We start from the raw sequence: 25,974 nt of genomic DNA, 5'->3' as shown, positions 1-25,974 counted from the left end.
GTGTGTGCTTAGTTTAGGAACACAACAGGAAACACTAATAAGCACCAAAATGGAAGAGAGATTTATTTATGTATTCTGTTGTGATGCAGCCTAAGTTTGGAGAAAGGTCAGAATGCACCACACTCACTTTAACAATAATAAAAATTATATTCTCACCAATGTTCTTTCCTTGCCATTGGCAAAAATGAAAACGTTGTGTGTGGGTGTGTGTGTGTGCACATGTGCATGTGTGCATATGTATTTTTATTATTCCATCTTATTCTAGGACACCAGAACTGCTACCAACGTGTTTCCCCGAAAATAAGAACTACCCATAAAATAAGCCCTAGCAGGATTTCTAAGCATTTGAGCAATAGAAGCCCTACCCTGAAAATAAGACCTAGTGATGGGCGTGGCTATGCAGCACATCTGCACAACCCATCATGCATTTTGTCGCGGAGCAGGAAAGAAGATGAGCAGCCTTTCTCATCTGCCCCATGAGAGCTCTAGTGCTCAAGAGGAGAGATTGGGGCCAATGGTTCTAAAGGAAATAGAGTCGCAAGAAATTCAGGATGGAATTCATGGTTTGGAGAGTTATGATGATGTTCCAGAAGAAGATGACTTAACTCTATTTGAATAAATGTAGATTGTTATACCGTACTTTAAAAAAATAACACATTCCCTGAAAATAAGCCCTAGGGTGTCTTCTTGAGGAAAAACAAATATAAGACCCTGTCTTATTTTCGGGGAAACACGATATATAGTTGAAATCACTTGAACACTTAAATTCTTTGTCCTCTGGGAACATAAAAATAATACTTCTCTTTGTCTCTTTGCTAAGCACTACAGGGAAATGAAATTCTACTGTAGCATTTCTTTTTAATTTGAACTAATACTTTTGAAAATCAAGTTCATTTCAGATTTTCGTGAGCTATATCTCTTCATTCATCAAAAATTTGCTGGTATTCTATGATGTCTTTCTTTCTCTCTTTTTTTTTACTTATTAGATATTTTTATTTGTATAAAAGACTTCACAGAAGGTTAAATTTAAATGTTAATAAATCATATCATATGTTACAGAATCAAGCAAAAACTTGCTATATGTATTGCTGTATAGATACAGAACAGTACACATTAAGTCTCCTGTACTCAAAGAATTGTAACATATTAAGGAATACGAAATAGATTACAACCAAAGTATTAGATCAAAAGGAGAAAATACTAGATGCTGATGGGAAAGTCTAGTTTTAAGGAAAAATGGAGAATGGCAAAGAGATAGAACAATTGCTGGAGAAATGTTCTTGAGGTGATGAAATGAAGGGGGATCCAGTCACAAGTGTAAGACTGACTTATGCAGGATAAAACGCTTTGGACATAACATCAGCAGGGAAGGAAAATTAAATGGGTGCAGATGTTAGTCTGTAGGTGCAGAGCTTACGGATATTCATTTCTGATGGCTTTTAGTTTTGCTGTGACACAAGAAGCAAGATCATCAGATCCTGAGAAAGAGGATGGGGAAAAAGGTGCTGGAGTTTTGAGGGAAGAGGGGAAGGGATGAAATTGTCACCTAACACAGGAGGAATGTAAATAGACTAGAGATCCTGTACAGTGATCAAGGCTCACTTACTCTTGCTGGTCTGAAACTCAGGAGAGACCAGACAAAGTGAACGTTTTTCTCCAGGCTCAGTCAGCTATCCTAGTGCTGAAGAGTTGGATTTAACCACCATTTGAGTTTTGCTGGGAAAGAGGAGGGGAAGATAGTGAAAGTTTATATGTGGGATTGATTATAATATGAGGTATAACATCTAAATTGTGTAAGGAGGAAAATGAGTACACGAGGGTGGACAGGAACAGAACAATGATGGCAGATTGTAGATTGCAGACTCTGGTAAGGTTGAAAAATTATTGAAAATAAAGTACTAATACCAAATCAAATGCATCACTTCTAGAAACAAAATTTTCAAGCTATTGAGATAGTTAGCTTCATTTTGATAATTGAAAAACATATACCGATGAGATCTAGTGGGTGTTTTTACTTGTCTTGTATTTATTGTCTAGCTAATAGGCCTACAGGAAGTTTAGTAGTCAAAGAGAAGTATAGAAAATAGTAAACATGAAGAATTATCCCTGCAGAATGTGGGACTGACTTTGGAAATTTACTAAAACCCAAACTACACTTCAAGACTAATACATCAGTTTTGAAAAGCACAGTTAGGAAAAGACCTACTTACCTAGGGATTTATCCTAGCATCTGTAATAGTTGCTGTATTTTTTACAACAGAAGGTATAATTCTCCCCTAGTTTTTATCATAAACTACAGCTTTGTTGAAAATTTAAGACAGAAAATAAAAAGAAAGAGTAGAGGTCCCATGAGTTTATGATTAAATTACGGGCAGCATGTTGTGCCAAAAATGCAATTAGTCAATTGTTTAAGCATAAATCCTGTTTATAGGCCAGTAAGTAATGCAAAATGTTAATGTTAAAAAGTATTCTACTTGACACTAAATATTTTTAAATCATGTTATTTAGGAGATGATGCAAATAACATTTTACATGAATGCTGACATGGACTATCAAAATACCACATTTAAATTATGAAATAGGACTTTGAAATACTAACTTGGAAAACACAGCCAAAAATATTTGATAACAGCCATAAAATAAATCGAAATGCAACATATCAGAAAAGGATTATTAAATATGACCTCAAAAAGGAATACTAACCTAGAACTTAACTCCAAGAGTCACCTTATCTCTATTCCGCCTCCAGCCAGTAGATGATATACTATCTTAGTCCTTAAAGGTATCAAATGAGTTAATATCCTGCTTATATAACCCTTCATACACATATGAAATTTGGCTATCATTCTTTTGTAAGAAGAATTATATTATCCTTACTCTTTCTAGAAATATTTATTACTGATGTGTATTGAGTTAAAATATTGAGTAGTGTAGTAGCTATTCTTCTAATGATTCTATACTATTGAAAAGAAAACTCAAATAGCACACTTTTTTTTGTATTGGGAAATGCATTCAACCAAATATCTTTATCTCATTGAAAACTCAACGGTAATATGACTTTTGAAGCTATAGATTGACTATGATAGTCATAAAAATGCTTTTTTAAGACTATATAAAAGTCAAACTGATTAATTTTTTCATGAAGTTCAACAAAAATTTGCCTGTAATGTTTTCTGATCTTAACTTCTACACCAATTACTTTAACTTATAAATAATATAAGGTTTAAAAAAGCAAGTCATATACTGTCTATATTTAAATTTTTGCTGTCTCTTTATACTGCAGTTTCCCTTGCATCAATATCCCAGAGTATCAGGTAGAATTGGGGTGGCTACAGATGTTTTGAGATATGACAAAGGAAGAATAAAGTTGAGAATATGTTTATTTTGGTTCAGTGGGTTATTGAATGCTTCACAGTTATGTATTTAAATCATTGCATCTTTTCACAGAGCAGGTATAATTTCTAAGAATACTCCAGGTGTACTCACCAGGTGCCCAATCTTGTGACAGAAAGGGGCAGGGCCGGAAATTATATCACAATATGGTCAGTGCCTGACATGAGAAGTATGTAAGTATGTAAGTAGTAATGGAGAAACAAAGTTTGAAATGTGTGAAGCCAGAAGATAATCTGTAGACGACTTTGTCAAATATGACAGCCTGTATACAAAATAAACCAGAAAGTTTTTTCCAAATTTGTCAACAATTCTAAACATGTATATGACATTATCAACCATGAACTATGGGGCTGACAAAATACTTTCTAAACTATCAATAATAAAAGATGTTTTAACTAAACATGGTAGGAGTCACACTGAAATTTCTTCATATTTTCTCCATAAATTATACTATAAAATCATTTTTATATGGAGACATGTTAGAGAATATAGAGTCAAAAATAAAGTAAAATGGATGTTATATCAGAGAGTTAATAAATAAAGATTATGTTTTTAGACTTTATGATTATGTGATATTTATCAGCTTTTATCAATTTGTTATTTGTTATAGTTTATTCTAAATAAATAATTCATTTTCATTCTTAATTTTGTATTTATAATTTTTCTAAAAGAAGGCCCTCCAAAATTTTATAAGCTTAAAGCCCAACCGTGATATAAATTTTCCTATTTATAACATAAATTTTCACATGCCTAGAACTAAAACAATCTACTGAGTAAAGCCAACAGCTAGAACAAAACTATTTGACTTTTCCCAAAGAAATGTGCCTACAGTCTTATGCTTAGAGGAGAGTTTGAACTCTCCTCTCTAAGGAATTATTTTTGTGGGTATTAACATATTTGAGTCTAGCATATTGAACCAGAATTTTGGTTCAGACTTTGGGTGGAAAGCCAGAAATATTGCTTATGGTTCCATGTAAGATTTGGTCAGTCCTTACTGACAATGTAATAAATTAAGGAGATCTCCCATTCCAAAGCTAAACATAAAAATACCTCAGACACCTTCAAGCAGTAATTTCTCTGCTTAAAAGTATTAATAACTTATAAATAATGACTCTGAGGTAACATGATCTTAGAATGGGAAGAAAACTTCATTTAATCAACCATTCCAGCAAATGAAGAAATTTATCTAAAATACAACATCCCTAAGAAATGTTCATCCAGGTAGCCTTTGCTAGAAAACTATCAATAACCATTGCTTACACCTTCACAAGGAAGACAAACCTGGGTGAGTAGCTCTCACTCTGATAAAGTTCTTTCTTACACTGAGCCAAAATCCAACTTCTATTAATTCCATGTATGCTCTCCAGAGTCAAACTGAGTTAAGTTTACTTGGTTATTGACATTTGTGAATTCAAATATTTGAAGATAACTTCCGTCTCCCCAGACTCAACTTCTCTCTAAATTAAGTATCCCAGCTCTAGTTTCATTAGTCATTCCTTTCCTATGTATATTTTCAAGGAAGTGGAAGTGTGATAACTAAATTATGAATTCATAAACCACTAATGAAAACAAAACAGCCAGAGAAATTTAAAATGTCTAACTCAAACTTTAATTAATAGAAATTATAATCAAATCTTGCAAAACTGCATTAAAGTCTCTGTCCCCTTCCCTCTGTCCCCATTGCCATATTACCATACCACACATACAAACTTTTTCCAATCTGTTACTTCTACTTGATCTGTAAGCTGATAACAACATTCATGTGTTTTGAAATTTCTCAAAAAAAAAAAAGAAGTAGAAAGTTAAGAAAATGGAAAAATATTACCTTCGGTAGTAATAATTATATATTTTCCTTGTCATTCAAATTAAATGAAATTTATGTACACATTCTGATTTCAATCAGCTGCAATTTACACACAAATGCATACATAAGAAAATGTGTGCACATACACATACATACACACACAAAAAAAATCCCCAAAACCACTGGCTGCTAGAAACTTGGTAATTACTTCCCAGGCTTCCAAGTTCTTCTTCCTATCATATGCACAATAAATACTTTGCAAAGTATCAAAAGCACTGTGCTTGTCAACCTCAATTTTGAAACAGAAGAAAAAGCAAATTGTGCATTTCTCTAAATAGCACAGTCTACAAATCAAGACTGAATTTTCAGCTTGAAAGACCTTTAGTCATTGAACCAATGTCCTCATTTTAATTAGACATGATGAAATTAAGGCTTAAGGAAGACAATTAACTTGTCCAAAATCACACAGTTTATTTGTGACTCAGGTTCTATAAGGCCTTGCCCCATGTTCTAAAGAGTTCAGCCACATCAAAACATACAATTCAAGTTCTGCATGGTTAACCACCTTAGAATAAAAAGAATAAGGTTTACAAAAAAAATAAAGCTGGCATCTTAAAAAAATTATAAAAATGATAGTCCCATAGTGAACAAGAGATACTTGACCACTGAACAAGATATTAAGAGATATAATGCATGCCTCAGATGTAGTGACCCAAAATAATCCCCTGAGCTTTTGTAGCCTGAGGAGACTGTGTCATGAAGTCCACATCTTTGGCGGGGGGATGGATTCCATCTTCAACTTCAACACCATCCACAGTTACTCATTCTAGGCAAAAGAAGTTTAAAGCACCACTCTCTTCTCATTATAGCAAACAATATCAGAGTAAAGGAGACATCACCCTGGGTGATTGCATCAGTCTAGCAAGACACTAATCCACTCATTTGCATATAACTTATGTAACATTGTATTATTTCTTGAGACTCAACTGGCTCTAATCCATATAATGCAGTTGGCCGAGATGTTAATTAGAGAGATCAAGAAATAAAACCCACACTGACTTGAAGCAAAGCCCACAAGTCAGGGGCAGATGAACAAGAAGAAAGACTGGATATCAGTTATCAGATCCAAAAACTGGAGACTAATAGTCTCCCAAAATCCATTCCCTTCCTCCTCACAGTTATAGAAACCTTCCCAGTTTTACACAGGCACACGGCATTCTGCTAACAGTACACTTGCCAGTTTTCCTTGCAGCTAAATTAGGTTCAGGACGATGGATGAGGGCAGAAGGACACTCAACTTCTAAGTTATATCTTTATAGAGAGGAGGATTACTCTCTTCTTGCTTTTTTCTTCTTCCTACAAACTGGAATGTGACCCTAATTGCTTTGGCCATGTGGACAAGAACAACACTGCCAAGATTCCTGTGTCGCTGTGAGACAGAGTTGCCCTATCCCCTGGAACTTTGCAGTGCCTCAGACTTTAACGGAGAGAAGTGTTCAAGCCACCACGCTTTGTATCTCTTCGTTAGGGCATCTCAGAGAGTATATCCTATCTAGCAAAGATATCCATAACTATTATAGATTGTATCTAGTAGGCCAAAATCTGGACAAAGAATGTAGACCATGTCTGCTTTTGCTCACAACAGTAGCTCCAGCATCCAACGTGGTACCTGGAACATATTAGGTCCTTAAAAAATTGTTAAATGGAATAGAATAAAAAAGATGAGGCTCCTGACTTAAGGAAAATCTCTGCAGTATGAGGAAATAGACATGAAACAAAAGTAAAGGATGATTTTCTTTTTCAACATCTAATTAATGCATATTCTTCCAGTTATCTAAGGATATATTATGTCTTATATGAAAAAGAATTCTTACATTGGCAAAAACTAATTTCTTCTGGCATGCTTTTTGATAACCAAGGAAAATAGTTATCAGATGCTAAGCTTATTAGACAAAAAGGCTGAAAATAGCATAGAGTCTTAATTGTATTGTTTGTAATATTATTGTGTTTACAAGCTAAATTCCTAAATACTTTTTGAATGTATACAAGAGGAGTTAGCAGTATTTCTGTGAAAAAGTACGAAATTAGTGATCCCTTTTTTGTTGGCATGTTCAAGGGGGTAATTTTGATTTCTGCACACTGAACAAGTGTGTATATATATATATATATATATATATATATATATTGCCTCAGCACATGCACTTGTAAGTTGGTTTAATTAAAACATTAAGAGATCTTGCATTCCAGTTAAGTGGAGGTTGTTAAAAATAAGCATGTTTTTATAACACAACAATTATTTTTAAATTGTTTTTAAATAGCAATTTTATAACATTACTTGAATCTAGAAATGCTATTACTTTATAAAGCTGGGATTTTAGATTATTAATGTAAATAATAGTATCTACCTCATGGGGCATTTTAATGTTTCTGCATTTAGGGCTCTCTGAGCAAAGTAAACTGGAATTTCAAGGACAAGTATTGAAAGTTAAAGACTTAAGAGAGGCCTCCAGAGAGAATATTTGTTTATATTAGGGAGGTTAGATATTTCTCTCTCTCTCCCTCTCAGAAGGTGGCAGCTGTATAGTAGTTTGTATATAAACTCTGAGATTCATAATTTCTTCTTCTTGGTAGTGCCGAAACCCCTTGGCATGTAAAGGACAACATTTGGCTTTTATATCATTGTCCTGAACAGGGGGAAAGGGGATATGAGTATCTGATGCAGTTATGGGCTCAAGTAATAATACTCTGCCTCTAATCCAGAAATGTCATTTCAGGACAAAAATAAAGAAATACAGATATGGAAAACTTATAATGAGCTATAAAGGAAGCACAGATCTAGGAACACCACTGGATCAGTTTGTACACTACGGACATAGTAGTACCGTGTTTCCCCGAAAACAAGACAGGGTCTTATATTTCTTTTTCCTCAAGAAGACACCCTAGGGCTTATTTTCAGGGAATGTGTTATTTTTTTTAAGTATGGTACAACAGTCTACATTGATTCAAATAGAGTTAAGTCTATTTTTCATAGACTTCTTCTGGAATCATCATAACTCTCCAAACCCCGAATTCCATCCTGAATGTCTTGCGACTCTATTTCCTTTAGAACCATTGGCCTCAATCTCTCCTGTTGAGCACTAGAGCTCTCATGGGGCAGATGAGACGAAATGCATGGGCTATGCAGATGTGCTGCATAGCCACCCCCATCACTAGGTCATATTTTCGGGCTAGGGCTTCTATTGCTCAAATGCTTAGAAATCTTGCTAGGGTTTATTTTATGGGTAGGTCTTATTTTTCGGGAAACACGGTAGCTGAGTCTAAGTTTCTATCCCCTAGCTGGTAACATGTTTACCAAAAGAAAATATATCAGTGATAAAGCACTTCCACCAATGAGTTTCATCCTTCTCAAAGTACAAAGAAAGAGAGAAGTGGCAATTTCATAAAAAATACTCTGTGAATAATGATCTTCTCTAATATTTTTCCAACTTTTCCTTTCAGTTGCCTTTTCCTGCATAGCAGCATGGCCAAAAGACTTCTTGGTCCATTCAAATTTCTACCTCTATTTGACAATAAAGCAACATTAGTGATTGGATTTTATACAGGATATCAAACATGGTTTATTGTAAGCAAAAATAAGTGTTGTTTTCTTTTTCTCTGTTTTCCTTCTTCACAAAGAATTACTGCTTCTTTTCAGAGCTAATCCCATTAGTACTTTCCTTCTTCCTCAGAAATTGTTCTCTAATAATGATGATTTCTCTTTCTGGTCTCTTCAGTCTCTCTACTTCTCTCTGGGACTCTCTCAGCTGTTTGCTTTGAGTCCCAATGTCTCTCTGTTTTCTCTCCTCCTCTTCCTCTTTTTGTATCTGTCATCTGTTTCTCTCTTTCGTGCTATTTCTGTGTATTTTTCTGCTTCTGTCTCTCTGCCTCTATCTTCCTCTCTTACTCTCTCAGAGAAGCTCTCTCTCTCTCTCTCTCTCTCTCTCTCAGTCTCTCACACTCTCTTTTTCTCTCCCCATATCTCACCTCTAACATCCAGCATTTCCTCTCTAATAAGGTAAATAGACTTTCCTACCATTAGACCTTCCTTTATCTTTGAGGTTGCAAGCTTTTAACACCCAAGAGCTCTTCTTTCACCACCAACTTTACAGAAAAGGAATCCTTCTAGAATTGGGAAAATAAAGTTGAAAAACTCAGAGGTAAATTTTGAAGAAGAGAGTATCAAAATAAAGTGGTAGGTATCAAAGTACCAAAACAAATAAGATGGAGTCTGGAGTGTCCTTGCTATATTTGGCATTTGGTTTACTGATCACTTGGCAAGAGCAGTTTCAGCAGGGTGGTGTGCACAGAAATGGATTCCAGTGAATCAGAAATAAATAAGAGATGCAGAAGAGAAAACTAGAAGTTTAAGTGCAACATCTATTAAATACCTACTCTGCTAGGAATTGTTCTAAGCCTTAGACATATAATTAAAAACAAGTTTGACAATATCTGCTTTATGGAGCTTAGAGTCTAGTGGAAATGAGACAATGTAAACATAACGGGATGATACTACAACAAAGAAAATACAAGGTTTTGTAGAAGCTGGTCAGGGGCACTGACACTGGATTTAGGGGGATGACACACAAGTTTTGTAGAAGCTGGTCAGGGGCACTGACACTGGATTTAGGGAGATGACAGACACTCTAGATAGGGCAAAACCTGCAAATTCCCAGTTCTCCTCCTTTTCTTGTGCACACAGCTCAACTGGACAACATTTCCAGCCTCTGTACAGTTGGGTTGTAGTCATGTAGCAGCGTTCTAGCTGGGAAATGTGAGCAGAAGGGAGCTCTTCCAGTCTGGCCCATAAAAGTTGCCTGATCCTCTTCTGGCTAATTGCTTGAAGACCTTAGACATCACAAGGTGAATATGCCAGAGTTTTCATCAGCCTCACTCTTCTAGATCACTGAATTGAACAGACACCTTTCCCTTATCCACTCCCCCATCTCCACCTGACAAATGAGACATAAATTTCTATTGTGTTTGAGTTTCTATCATTTTCTATCAGTCAATTTACTACAGCAGCTAGAACTACTAACTAATGTATAAGAACTGAAGGCTGTGGAGGAATTAGCCCAAGAAAAGCAGTGGTATTTAGGTGTTGGTACGTCCATCTCTTGACTGGATGGCAGGATCTTTGACCCTATCTATTCAACTTGACATCTCTATGACATAGCCCAGTGTCTAATATGAATTAGTAACTCAATAAATATTCAGTGAATGAAAATGAACTAATGGGCTACCTTAGGATGGAATTAAATTTTTTATTTTGTTTTGTATTTTTTTATTTCAGGTTTTATGAACAATAAATCTAGACAACCACCATCATCTGCATTTTCTTCATTTTGTCAAGCCAAGTCATTCTCCTCTAAATCCAGTAATGCTCCTCACACACGCAGCACTGATGAACATACCTCCACTACTGACCTTAGCTGTAGCCATGGCATTCCTGTCTGATTTCTCAACCTTATGACACTGGTGTTATGCATTCTGTGAGGATGCCATAAATATTAATTTATAGTGACCATGTTATCCCTCCTACATTTAGACATGAAAATATGGAAGAGTGCTTTTAGTAAATTTGTATCAAGTCTTTGCATCGTACTCTTTAATGATTCTTTTAGAACATGCCATATATCTGTGATATTTAATATTATCAGATCAAATTTAAATTGGTATAGTATTTAATAAATGATTTGAAAAATCAGTTATGGTATTACTAATTTATTCTTCAGATTAGCCAAAGGCACAATTATTATAGAAACTTATAATTATCCTAATTATTGCATTAACATTTGCATACAACAGTATCTATTTCATATAGCTGATGCTAGCCACTATTTTAAGTACATTTTATTATTTGCTGTATTACTTCTGAAATTAGGGAGTTATACTATGTATCTGATACATATTATTAATAGTAGCACATATGCAAACATACTCATTAAGTATTGAAGGATTTAATAGAAAACAAGTCCAGATTTAGTGTTGACTTGTTCCATTAAATCCATTCCATTATGTACCAGGCACTTTTTGAAATCTTGAGACTATAAGGATGAAAACGTCAGGATCCTTGTCACAAGGAGATCATCATCTATTAATAGCAGCAGACTCAGCCTTAAATAGCGTTAAAAATATGAAGAGTACCAAAAGACATGTAAGTATAACAGTCATGTCAATACAGATGAAAGAGCAGTTGCTCAGAGTAGGGAAGGCAAGTTAGTTAAGGCTTCATAGAAGAGATGCCCCTAGAGCTGAAACTCGAAGATGAGTAGTAATTTCCCAGGGAAAATAGTAGGCATGTCAAGAGCATTAAGGTGGGAGAAAATGACTTCATATAAATACCAGAAGAATAAAAGTGGCCAGCACATTTGGGAACAATGGCTACTATGCCATTCTAAAATATTCAAATTTTATTCTGCAAACAACTTTTTTTTCCGGCATATTATGGGGGTACAGATTTTAAGGTTTCAATAAATGCCCATTCCCCCCCTCCCCCCACAAGTCTGAGTCTCCAACATGATCATCCCCCAGATGGTGCACATTGCAAACAACTTTATAGGCAGTGTGGAAGATGGACTAGGTGAGGAAGAGATAAAGGTGGTTAAAGATATCAGTTAACTATCTATAATGACAGTGCAGATGAGGTATGATGAGGACATGGAAATGGCAAGAAGGGACATTTCAGATGTAGGAATAATTAGACTCAATCCTGAAAGAGAAAGGTGGCAACTATGACACCATAATTTCTAATTGAGGCAACTGAGAAAATAATGATCCCAAAATAAGAAATATATAATGAAGAGCAAGTTTGGGTAAAAGATCACAAATTTATATCGGGCATGCTGAATTTCAGATATCTGTGAAGTACTCTGAAGGACATAAGAGTACAGAAATAAATATATGGACTGAGAGCTTAGATGTAAAATGTAGCCAGGGTGATATAGATGTAGCAGGAAGTAGGCACTGAACTGGGAAAGGGGATGAAAAGGGGAGGAAGAACATTTTAAAAGTACAAATATTCAAAGGTTAGAGAAAGATGATCAATAAAAAGTCACATAATACTTTGTCACAAAAGTAGAAAGGAACCAAGAAACATTTGGCTTCAACCCAATCTAACATCACTACCACTCACCCACCAGTTAATAATATTTGTCACACTTGTCCTACATTCAATCCACTGTTCCCAAATTTCTCCCACTCTGATCCAATTCTGGTTCTTGGGCATTTGCCTTCCATGGCTCATTTAGAAGCTCACTCTCTTTACACTTGAGAATTGGTACGTGGCTTTCTGGCTCCTTTTGCTCTGGCTCCTGATTCTAATTTTGCCCTTATCTAAAGATTGGATTCTCTTACTGGATTCCTGAACATCAAACTGGAAAAGACAGTACCCTATCTAGCCAACAACCCCTAAGAACTTGGCCATGACCCAGGCCAGCTACCATAATGAAAACTAACATGTACTGACTACTGACTAAAGCCAGGCACCGTATTAACTAATTTAGTTTGCTTTAACAACAACTCTACACGTACACACCATATTTCTGTAAGCCCTTTCTTCAGTCACAGGTGAAGTGACTGAGATTGCACACAGGGCAGAGGGAGCCGGGGTCCCAGAGTCCTCACTCTTCACCACTGCCCTATGCTACTCCTCAACGTGCTGTCCCCTCAGGCCATCCAATTCCAAACAAGGAGCAGATTTTTAAAAAATTCTTAGCTTAGAATTCAAAGGAAGACAGAATTCAAGAAGAATTAGATACTTAACATTTCCAAACATTGCAGAGAAATGGAAAATGGGAGCTGAGAAAGAATCCAGTGGATTGGCCACTTAGAAGGTCAATGGGTGCCTTCCCAGAGCAACCTACTTCATCGCAGGAGAGACAGTGGTAGAACTGGGTATGTTTGTGAAATGAGGACAGAAAGGGTACGGGGAGGCGCTAGCCTCAGACTACACTATCAAGAAGTTTGATGAAAAAGTAAGGAGAGACAGAGAAGTAGTTTGAGGGGCAGGCACGTTGGTGAGAGGTCTTCTGTAGCAGGAGAGAAGATTCAGTCAACATCAGTTTCAGTCGAGGATGTCAGACAGAGAAAAACCACTGGGCCCCAAGGGCTGGGGATGGAAGCAGGAACACAGGTGGGCAGCCAGCCTGGGGGGGGCAGTCCCTCATGAAGGGACTGACTGGGCAGGGAAGACTGTAGATGACAAGGAGTTAGGAGGGGGAAGGGGGAATTGAGAGCTCACAGCCTGAGGCCATCTGTTTTCTCCGGAAAGTAGGAGGTGAGGCCTTCTGGTAGGAACAGAGCTGATGAAGTGGAATTGAGAGCTTGCATGAAAGTTGTAAAAGGATTGTAACAGCCACCTTGGGAATGGGTTAGGGAGCTGACAAGACATAAATAAAATGGTTGCTAAGCAAGAACAAGGGCCTAACTGAGGAAGAAGCTCATAAGCTTATCGCGAAGGAAATCAGCTATGATTATAGGATTTCTCCAGCTGGGCTCAGCCTTCCAGCAGGAGCAGAGAAAACAGCCAATTGGGCTAATCTGGATGAAGGTTTGGAAAACAAAGCTGCAGAGGGCAAGGAGGTGAGAAAACAGAGAACATCTGAAAGTGTCTGAAATCATTCTTCATGGTTCCTGGCTAGATAAGGAAGAAGTTAATCCAGCAGGAGAGTGACAGGCTCAGAGAACAGGGAGGCCTTGAAAGACTGATGTCCACAGGAGATGCAGGGAGAGAAAGGGGGTGAGAGAAGGGTTGCTGAAGAGGAGGGATACTGTTAACATGACAACAATTTGGCTTATGATTTTTCTCTGCTCCCTGATTCTTTCCATTTTCTTATCTACTTTAAACCACCATGCTGGTGAATTATTAACATGTAAGCCCCTTGCGTACATTGTATTGTACATTGTATATGCTAGTTACATTGAATTTCTCTCACTGATCACTTGATATCAAAAGTTCATTGATTCAATATCAGCTGCTAGCCCATCTGGTGTGGGTGTGAGAAAAGGCAGCTCCTCAAGGGGACGGTGACCCCCCCACCAGGGCCTGGGGCTGCAGTGTAGCCCTCACGCCTGTGCTCTCATGCAGGGCACACACACACCCCCAGCCATACTCTGCTGTCCTGGGCAAACCCAAAGGAAAATTAAAAATATATATATTTGGGGTTGTATCTCCCTGGATTGGGAGTAAAATCTTGATTTTATGAATGGACATATTAAACTCTTCTGCAGAAAGATGTTTTTAATGATAAAAAATAAGAAAGAATGTAAATGACAAAAAACATAGCTATGAGAACCTCAAGGCTCAAGCTTTTAAATAAAAGAAACTCCATGTCAAATGAAGTGGCTGAGTGCCCTCTCTGATGGTGATTTAGACTCTCCTCCATTGTACACAGAAGCTTAAAATGCAGTGATTCAGTGCTGGATTCATAACTTTGGACATGTAAAGTGAAGGTCACTTGACAAGGTCAAATATTTTAAATAAATTTAAATCTCATTGCAGGAGTAGAGAGCAGACAAAGGGAATGATAGGGCTGTCACTCGTTCTTCCAATCTGAAAGATATCTTCCTTTGTCCTCGGCCCCCACATTCAAATCTGTGATTAGCAAGACAGCTCAGACTCTATAAACAGAATGTGATGCTGTAATGGGCTAGAACCATGACTTCATAGAGAGAAGGGCCAACTACCTCCCCTCTAAGTTTTATAAAAAGCTCCTCTAAGCCTTAATATTTTTAGTTACAATATTTATAACACATATCTGCTCTCTTCATTAAAAAAACAAAACAAAACAAAAAAACCACCTTATCTACAGATGGAATGGACAGGTCTCTTGGAGCAGTAAATGAGAATAATTCCCAGAATCTAAAGAACAGCAATCGCCATCTGTTATTTAGCATAATTTAATTTAACTGATGAAACTGCCTCCTTTTTGTGAGGAATTTTGGCTTTTCCAAGATGCACTGAATAGTGCAGGATCAAGCCATTAGATATTTATATTTGGGTGATAGGCTATTTTTTAATACAGTCATAGGTATACTTTAATCCTAACAATTACCCAGGGCTTATGCATCTGACAAAATAGTACATGTACCATAAACTTATCTTATTTTAGCAACAAAAATATCTACTGATGGCCTAGCAGACAATTCCTAAAAGAAATAAGAATCAGCATCACTTAACCATTTAATCTTTGCAATTGAAGTAGAAACTGAAAAATAAATAATGTGCTTACTAATTATTTCTTCTGATGAGTACATTAGCATTTATACCAAAAAATGATTTATGGAGAAGACTCAATCATCTATAAGTGAATAATTATCTATGGAAATTTAAATGACTATTTTTCAAATCTGCCAAGAAAAACGCTTCCAGGCTACAGACTCTTACTGTCAGTTATTACTACAGAGATGCAAATAAATTACAAATTAACTGAAGAATGACAGAATTCAGAATAAATGTCCATAATACTTTCCAAACCAAATACAATTTTAAAGATTATGGACTACCAACCCATTCAGCATCAGTTATCACATTGACAATTATATATTTATGCATATAAACACATACATATGAAAAAATGAATATTTTATATGTATAATTTTTTCCTATAAACATATTGCCATCAGACCCCATTGTTTTTCAAAGCACCACATTTTCTCTGTGAAAGAAAAAAATATTGACAAGTCTTATTCATCAACCAAGAACTACGGTAAATAAGTGTTAGGGACCTGTGCTATGCATAGGAGCCTAAAAGAACAGCAAAAATGTGGAAGAAAAATACAGTGTCTTATACTGTCTTATTTCACTGGGCCATCGCCACCTTAAACTCAGATAATAAAAGGCAGCATTGAAGCTTAATGCTCCTTATCTCAGGAAGGTTGCAATTAAGGGTCAGAAATTGTAAAATTAATAGAAAATACCAGGGATGAAGAATGTGCTGATATTCCAGATGTGCATTAGAGGATAATCATTTCTACCTGTCAGGGGCTAAATGGAAATGTGTGATTAAAGCTGCATCATTTAGCATAATGGCTCATTAGAAACTAAGAAATGGTCCACAGGAGCTTGAGTGATGTTTCCAGAAACAAAATAAAATCATTTGGGGCCCAGTGATCAAGACTCTTTTGTGTTATTATATTCAGGAAGTCTGATGCTTTGGAAAACCCTCTGGCTGATTTTACTCATCTCTTTTTATATTATCAGCCTCATAATCATAAAATGCTAACATCCAAATTCTGTGCCTAAAGATAGCCAGCTGGGTTTATTGTGTAGCCATGTTGCAGATTTAAAAACTAACGTTTAAAACTTATATATTGTAAATAATTTTGGTTAACTGAAGCCCAGGTGGAAAGATAGAGGGAAAAATGGTTCCAATTCTTCTTTGCTAGCCTCAGTGATGGAGTATTAATAAGTCATTTTATTATATCTCACATTCTCAACTGTAAAAGCCCAAAGTACAGGAATTCTAGGCTTATCTTTAGTCTATCCTTAGCTTGAGCAGGCTGCTAGGATATTGCTAACCAGCTCACTATACCCACCAGCATCCACCTATCCAAGGAAGGTGGTGAGATAAGCCACAAGCTCTTTTTCAATTAAGAATCTGTGAATGCCTGAGAGTCACTAAACAAGCCTGGCAATTTAAATCTTAAATTATTTATCTGCATAGGGCCTTGTTACTATAGACCACTTGTTGAAGGAAATTCCTAAAAATGATTTTTAAAATTTTTGTGAAAAACAAAAGATATATATCCTAATATGTCTCATATACATTATATATATATTAATATTTAAAATAGCATATATGATATCCATCCAATTGATACAAACTAATACATTGGATTAGTATGTGTATAAATATATTATATATAATAATAATATGTTGGTTACATATTCATTACAGCAGTCCCCTTTACCTGCAGGGAATATGTTCTAAGACACCCCCCAACCATGGATGCCTGAAACTGCAGATAGTACCAAGCCCTATATACATTATGGCTTTTCCTATACATACATACCTATGATAAGGTTTAACATATAAATTAGGCACAGCAAGAGGTTAACAACAATAACTAATAATAAAATAGAGCAATTATAACAATATTCTGTTCACAGTTTCATAGATAGATTTTTCTTACCAGAGATTTCAGCAATATCAGCATACAATTTGTGTTCTTTTCTTTTTAAATTGAGAACTTTTCAGTTAAAATAAGCTCTTTACAGCTTCTCTCTGGCATATGTGAATTGCCAGCATCACTACTCTTGCACTTTGGGGCCATTATTAAGTAAAATAAGGGTTAGTTGAACACAAACACTATGATACTATGACAGTCGCTCTGATAACCAAGACAGCTACTAAGTGACTAACAGGCGGGGAGTGTCTACAGCATGGACACACTGGACAAAAGGGTGATTCACATCCCCAGCAGGCAGAATGGAGCGGGACAAAGCCAAATTTCATCATACTACTCAGAATGGCAGGCAATGTAAAACTTACGAATTGTTTACTTCTCGAATTTTTCATTTAATATTTGCAGACCATAGTTGACCATGTATAACTGAAACCACACAAAGTGAAACTGTGGATAAGGGGGAATAAATATACCGTGTATATATATCCACTACTATAGATATAGATATTCCATTTAATATAAATGAATCCATTGGAGTATTTCCAGGGCATCTTACAAATACACTTATTTCAAATTTTATTAGACATTATCCTCCAGTTGTAATTGGGATTTCAAAAAATTTTAGTTAACATAAAATATATCATCTTATTCCTAAATATTTAATCTTCAAGGCACATATTTCTTACAGCCATTCTATGCTTTTATCTGTATTAAGCTTACCTCTCTGCTGTAAATATTCTGCAAAACATCATCTTGCAAAACTGAATTGGGACCACTTACAAGCTAGAAAGAAGAAGGCTTTCCTTCCTATCATTTAAAACTACACAGTCAGCTCTTTTCAGTTAAAGAGCAGACCAACCTTGGCAAGTCTTGTCTGCTAAACTTAGTCATTAACTTTTGCCACCACTTTTGCTGTCAGTTTGAGTCATCTTTGGAGAGAGAAATGAGAAAATAGAAAATGTTCCTTGGCTTGGCAAGGAACAGCAGGGTGGAAGAGAAGACAATGAAACCCCTGCTGTTGGTTTCTTCCTATGCTTGTTTTTGTTCTTGAGCTGGCAGCAGAAAAAACACTAATGAGACTTCTCTTCTGATGATTGGAAAAATGTTCTGAAATGACTTGTTCATCTGGATCCTGACCACTGTTGCTAAAACTCATCTTACAGATTACTCTGCGATTCCCCACCTGCAAGGCTACAGAGGACTTCTTAGCTCACACAGTGAAGCAGAATAATTCTCATTATTTCTGCTTCAACAGATAATCTTTTTTTTTTCATCAAAAGTAGAAAGAAAATGTTCGTTTTTTCCAAAAGATTTTATATTAGCTTTTATTTAATGGTTCTCAACAATGGAATTTTGGGTCTATCATCCATGGTGAGTGAAAAAATAGTATAGTAGTAGTTAATTTCTTTTGAAGGTATTTTAGTATTTCCTTTTTCCCCTTGATGATAAGTAAGTAATAAAACAGTTCAAACAGGGGTAAGAAATTGTTAGAACCAAATGACCAGTCTGAGGGAATTGGAACAGTAGGAATGCAACTCAATTTCAAATAAGTTGGGAGGTTGGCAATTCTGAGACATGGGTGTCAACATGCTACATTTACACTGGAAAAGCTGAATTCCTCTTGCACGCATACACACACTTCTACGGTGATACATGCAAAAAAATGGATGACATCTCTTTTGTAATTAGTTCCTCCTCAATGAAGGATACACTTCACTTTGTCTGTCTCCCAGAGACCTCACACACTCCCAGTTTCCAATTTCAACCAGACACTATAATCAGGATGTATGTTACATTCAGGATATTATATGTATCTGGCAGTTTTTGTGAACATAGGGAAGGTCTGTGGATTTCAGGAGCATGTCTGGGAATGGAACTGTGTTGAGTGTGAGAAAGCTCACCATGGACAAAGGCAAGAGAAAGGAAATTAATAAAGGCAGGTGGGTAGAGAAGACAAATCAATGCAAGAACAGATCTGCAAGAGAAGTAGCACATTACAGATTCAAGCTAGGATAAGTAAACAATGACATCTCAAAGCCTGGGTTGAGGACAAGGAAGGGACACCACATTTGTGTGCTGTAATTGCATGTCCCTGCACACAGTAGAGTGGTCATTGGAAATGAAAGATAGGAACACACCATCCCCTTTTATGCCCCTTCACCTTGCTCTTTGTTAGCCTGACTTTATTTCCCTTAACTATCAACAAAAAGACTAATAATCTTAGGAAACTCCAAAGCTAACATTTTGAAATTCAGATGTCCCTTTACTTTACTGAATTTGCTGATAAATCTGTTCTGAAATGGGGTTTAAAATTTTACTTAGGTTTATTTCACTTATTGAAATGTATTTTCAGTTACTACATCTCAGACTAAGGATGACTTCCATCTCATAGGAGAAGTAGCGGCCCAAAATGTCCTATAGAACATACTGCAACATTTTTAGAAGATTTTAAAATCTTTCTGTGACAATCTGTTAACTTCTTGGGCGAAATGCTGCTTTCAATCTATTTTGGGGGCCATTAAAAGTATTTCAGTTTCCTTTTACAGGCAGTCCTCACTTACTATGGTGGTTTTATTTGAAGTAAGATGCAACTATCCCAAGGAGTATTTGAGCATCTGAACTGAGAATCTTAGTCAGGAAAACTTTCTCATGTTAATATTCTACAATTTTCCATCAAAGAAAAGGAGCCAGAAATCGCCTCCTTGTCTCCCTCTCCTGTTAAATTTATATTTACAGCAATTATCTTAATATTAGAATCTTTACCATGTGTATTAGTATTGCTGCCACAACAAATCACTATAAACTTAGCTGCTTAAACAGCACAAATTTATTATCTTATGGTTCTGTAGGTGAGAAGTCCTACACAGGTTTCTCTGGGCTGAAATCAAGCTGTCGACAGACTGAGTTCCTTTCTGGAGGGGCTGAAGGAGCTCATTTGGGTGTTGGCAGATTTCAGTTCCTTGGCGTTGTAGGACTGAGGTCTCCAATTCCTAGCTCATTGACTGCTGTCAGCCATTTCTATCTCTAGAAGACAGCCGCATTCCTTGGCTCATGGCCTCACTTCCCCCATCTTCAAAGCCAGCAACACAAGTCTGTCTCATATTTCTAATCTCTTCTTCATCTTCTCCGATTGCATCTCTCTGACCCATTCTTCTGCCTTCCTTTTCCACTTTTAAGTGTTCATGTGACTATGTTGGTCCCACTTGGATATTCCAAGATAATCCCTCCATTAGGAAGTCCTTAATCTCAATCACATGTGGAAAATCCTTTTTGCCACACTGCATAACATATCCAAGATTCTGGGGATTGGAGCCTGAGCATCTTCGGAAGACCATTATTCTGCCTACCATACCATGAAACTATTTTATGCCACAGAGAGGTTCACCTTATCTCTGCACCACAAAAACAAAATAAAAATAAAAATTGAAAATAAAAATGCCTTTATCTGTTTACTTGTTTAAACATGTTTAATACTTAAAAGGTTTGGCCCATTGCCAAAAATATCAAAATGTTTAACCTTCAAATTGCAAAAACCAACTACCAATTGACATTAGGAAAGGTGGAAGTTTACCAGATGAACTTCAACAAAAGTCTTGGTATATTTGGCAAATGAGGTTTAAATCCTAGTATTTAGCAAGTACAACAGTGCAATTCTGCATTTGCATCAACTAAGTACTCAGCCTGACCTTAAACCAGCTGCCAAAAGGAAGTGAGCCATATTTTCAAATAAGTTTATGAAATATTATAATATAAAACAAAGGTTTAAAAAATAATAAAAACCATCCATTGCTATCACTAAAATAACACTGCCAATATTTCAAATGAGTAAAAAAAGAGGTTTAAAATAAAACATTTTTTAAATGTTTATTTTATCCTCATCTCACCCCTTAAAAATATTTGTGTTTTTAAATGGACATTGGAAATATAGCAGTAAGAAATAAATACATTATATAAATTAAAATCCTTTAAAAATAAATATATAAATATAAGTATACATATTCAGGGTGCATGCCTTAAATTTTTACTTGCTGGTGTGAGATATCAAAATGATTGAAAATTGTTATACTAGTAAGTTCATGTTAAATATATTTGGTTGCTAGATTCCAAATTAAACTGTCTAAAAATATACTTATCAATTAATCTGATATCATTACTTTTGCAGGAGTTTTATAACAGTGAGATCAGATCTACATTTTTCATGATTTCAGTCAGTCACTCAAAAATGTCATAAGAGAATAGTTACTAAGGAGCCCAGAATCTTCCCATTTTGGAAACATTAAGCAAACATTTTTAAAATACTACTTTTTCTAGATCGGTAACTTGATTTTAAACATTCAACTTTATTTCTCCCTCTCTAGTAGGCAAGGGCTTTTATTTGCTATTAAGACATATCCCCTCTTTTCTTTTTGTGAAACAGAAAAGTAAAAATGTTTAAATACATTAGTAAAAGGTATAAAACATCTTGTTCTCTTAATTTCTTTATGGTTCTTGTGTCATATAATACATTATTTTTCTTGTGCCAGTATGTCACAAGCCAAGTTGTACACTGTTAGCAAGTATGCAATGAATAACAGATAATTCTCTTAATTTTATTTTTTCAGGATTATTTTCCCTTCCCAAGGCATGCTATTTATTTTGGGGGGTTTTGTTTGTTAGTGTATTTGTGTCTAGTAGATGCACACAGTATGTTACCTTTAAAAATACAGCATTCATTCTACTTACCAAACTATTCCCTGAGCCCCAGAGCCAATAGGCTTTAGATTCTGGTAGCGCTTGAGAACTGTGAAGGTTGAGTCTCCCACTTCCACACTGTAGAACTGGTTGTCAACTTTGCTTTTGCTCATGTTGTAATGTTTGGCAATATATGACACATCCACTTGTTTATCGAATCCCTGTCAAATAGAAGGACAACAAAAACATGAAGAAGTCAACAAGCTGAAACGACGAGATGTAGAGAAGTGTGTTCTTTTAATGATTACTAATACTAAGCCATCTATCATCTAGTTCATGAAGTTCATATAGAAACAATTATGTATTAATCCACACAAGATTACCTGGAGTAAAAGAGCTTAGAAAAAAACAATGCAAAGGAATCTTTTTCAATATGAAAACTATTTCTAATAGAATAATCTTAGATTGAGTCACATAATCTTCTCAGAAGTATTCCAATGAAACAAATCATCTGTGCACCAAACATCTAGTAAACATGTACTGTCTCCGAGACTATACTAGGTATTTCACGATTCAAGTAAATAAGAGAGTGTCATGGACCTTCCTTTATAATAGTCATATGAGGAAGAATGAAAGATTGTATCGATAGCCCTTCCTTAGAAAAAAACTAAGTGTAGTTTTAATTATTTTAATTAGGTAAATTTGAATTAAACAGTGTTAACTTCTTATGTTCTCATTAATACCAAAAATACCATTATCCTGCATTAAGCATAGAAAAAATTTAGTTCACATTAACATTCTTCTAAAATGCCACGACGCTTTATTTTTCGAAGGCTTAGATTTTAAATATCTCAATTGTTGCAAGTTTTACTTATCCTTAAGAGAAGTTTTTAAAAATAAAAAAAAAGTTGAATTGAAATGTTCCTAACACAAAGAAATGATAAATGCTTGAGGTGATGGATGCCCCAATTACCCAGATTTGATTATTGTACATTATATACCTGTATCAAAACATCACATGTACCCTATAAGTAAATACAAGCACTATGTACCCTTAATAATTAAATAAAAAAGAGAAGTTCATCTATCAATCATATTTAGCAATTGAAGAGTTTGTCCTTAAAATTTTGAATGATTATATATATATATATATAATGTAAACATCCATGACCCATGATTATTATTTATCCATAAAGGATATTATATCACACTTTAAGACATAAATATTATGGATTCTCTAGCTAGAAGGGACCTCACAGAATATCATCTAGCCCATTCCTTGGGGCACACTGGTGGATGTCTACCCAATAGTGATCCCCTCTTCTTCTTGCTGACATTGCTCAGATTTTAAGCACCCACATTTTCTGTGGGTTCCTCCCCAATCCCAGCAACTGAAAATTAATCAATTAACTTAATCCAGTTGTTCTCATTAGGGATGGCATTAACCCATTGGGGCATTTGGAAGATTTGTGGGTGTATTTTGGAAGGCCACAATGATGGGAGATGTGGCTTATATTTATTTGGCTTGTTAAGAATGCTGGTCGTCCTGCAGTGAGTGAGACATTTCCACACAACAAATAATTCCCTACACACCCCACAACTTTCGAATGTTCTGCCAAAACTTTAATGAGCAAAAAAACTGCCTATGATATTTTGAGCCCAGAATCTAAACCAAAGAATTTTTGTATAATCTTAATATATACTAACTTTTCTGAAAATCTAATTCTCATATAATTTGAAAGATTTAAACCTCCTAAGGTTCTAAACCTCTAGGTTAGTCATAAAGCAATTTTTCTTGGAAAATTTTGTCATTTTATCTCTGAATAAAAAATAGGTATAGAAGCACCATCTAATTTTGCCCTCTATTCCCAGGCAGCACCAATAATGGAAAGGAGGAGAAGAGAGTGGGGACTATATGAACATGGGTGGCAAAACCTGCGAATCCAGTGCAAGAATCTTGAGACCCTGGATAGCTGAGACAGATCTGAGAGTGGAACACAAGTGACAGGCACCAGCTTATGATTGGAACAGATAAGGTGGCAGCATTCAGTACAAATGTACACAAACTTCAAACAATAAAGAGGACTGTAGATTAGGAAATTACATTGTTTGGACAGAAAACTGAAATATCGGGTAATTTTCAAATGCAATAAAAAAAGTTCTGAAATTTAGAAGGAAGTCTGTGGAGCACGGAATAGGAAATTAAACAAGACTATTAAAAATCTGGGCACTGCAAGTCTATTCAAGGAGACAACAACAGGGTTTAGAATTTAGACAGTGGGTGCGGACAACAGCAGAAACAAGAACATTAGTATTTAAACAATCCTTGATTTCGATCATGGTACCAGGAACTGCTCTCCCCACCACAGTTCATTTCTACTCTAGACATTTTGGCATATGAGTAGAACAGCCTGCTTAAAGTCCGGCTTTTTTCCTGGCTAATAAAGGTAATAAAAAATAAAATTAAAAAAAAAAACAACTGGAGCTAGATTTTCAAACAAATTCATCCGCCAAGGTTAATTCAGGATGAATGAAGTGCCGAACTTGCCATTTATCATGTTCTGACTTTTCTTTACATCGTTTAGTATGCTGGTTTCTGACACCCACAAAATCCTTAGCACACACTCACCTCATGAAACCTAGATAAGCCCTCGCCCTTTCCTCCATTTATCCCCTTCACTTTTGAAGTGTGGCCTTTCAGACACCACTGCCTGTATGTACTAATCATTTGTAATGACCTTTATGTTCTAGGCGCCTGACTTCATGCAGTGTCTTGGCACTGCCCTATTCCTTTGGATTTGGCTGTGGCCTTTCTAGCTATGCTCTTAGTCTTCATATTAGACTTGAACCAAAATGTTGGCCCTCCTCTTCCAATACTTCAATATACAGTCAGAGAAACCAAGGAAGGGTAACAATTCATGCCACCTCTTTTTCAGGCTTACTCCAAGAGATGCTGTATTTAACATTTACAACAGTTTAATCCAACAAACGCTGATGATATGCACACTATGTGCCAGATACTGGGTTTGGCACTGAAGATACAGCAAAGAAAAGAGAAGGTCCCTGTGCAGAATGGAGACAATCAAGTAGGCAAGAAGTTGAAATCTCGAAGATATATTCTAAAGTAGAATAAACCAGAAGGTGCTGGGAGCAAATGTCAACCTAAATAACACAGAGAGAGGCTCTCTAAAAGAAAATGGTATTTATTCAGGAATGGGTCACTGCGATGGGAATATGTGTGCCATAGTAAATTACGTGCATATGCAAGGCTGTGAAGGAAGCCAAAGGTTTTTAAAGAAAAAAATGAGGAGTATTACATGATTGTTTTGAGATATTTATCCTTGGCTACAAGGATCAATAACAAGAGTGATGCTAGTCCAAGGCTGGGCAATTGCTGGGCAGATGTCCTCACAGAAGTCTTTTTTGTGTAAGGTTGTGATGATCTTTGTGCAAGGTTGCAGTTTTTGCAGTCTTTTGAGTTAGTTTTTGTCATCAGGCACATCAGAACCCTTCTCATTATGGCCTTCCTCTATTTGTCTATGCTCTATTTGTCAAGGTTTAGTGTGCTGTTTTGTTTTTTTTTTTTAACACAAGTGACTCCGTTTTGATTATGACAACTTTCACAGTAGCAACTAACTGCTCGCATTCATTCGTTACCATTAATTCATTCAACTACTACGTATAAAGCAACTACTAGATGCCAAGACACAGGATATAGCTGGTAAAAATTTGAGGGGAGACTTGATCTGTGTTTTCCATGACAATCAATATCCCTGGACCTGCCTTCTCACTGGTTCTCAAATGTGAATATACCTCTCAACCACCTGGGGACGCACATTCGCATCTGAGGAGGGGGAACTTGACAAAACACAAATCACAGGCACAACACCCTGGAGATTCGGATTTAAGCATCAGCATAGGTCCTGAAGATCTGCAGATGA

General features: G+C 36.0%; 1 protein-coding gene across 8 annotated transcripts in view; it reads right to left on the bottom strand.

Moving 5' to 3' along the window:
• Positions 1 to 25,974, bottom strand: part of MAPK10 (mitogen-activated protein kinase 10) — a 311,726-nt gene that overhangs the window by 66,986 nt on the left and 218,766 nt on the right. For all 8 annotated transcript variants that reach the window (XM_075998722.1, XM_012752063.3, XM_012752068.3 and 5 more), the window contains one exon: positions 22,085 to 22,254. In XM_075998722.1, coding sequence (XP_075854837.1) covers positions 22,085 to 22,254 — 170 coding nt within the window. The remainder of the gene's footprint in view (positions 1 to 22,084; positions 22,255 to 25,974) is intronic.

The sequence above is a fragment of the Microcebus murinus genome, chromosome 29 (genome assembly GCF_040939455.1).
Source record: "Microcebus murinus isolate Inina chromosome 29, M.murinus_Inina_mat1.0, whole genome shotgun sequence".
NCBI classification, from domain to species: domain Eukaryota; kingdom Metazoa; phylum Chordata; class Mammalia; order Primates; family Cheirogaleidae; genus Microcebus; species Microcebus murinus.
This window is presented reverse-complemented; position numbering and strand designations above follow the sequence as displayed.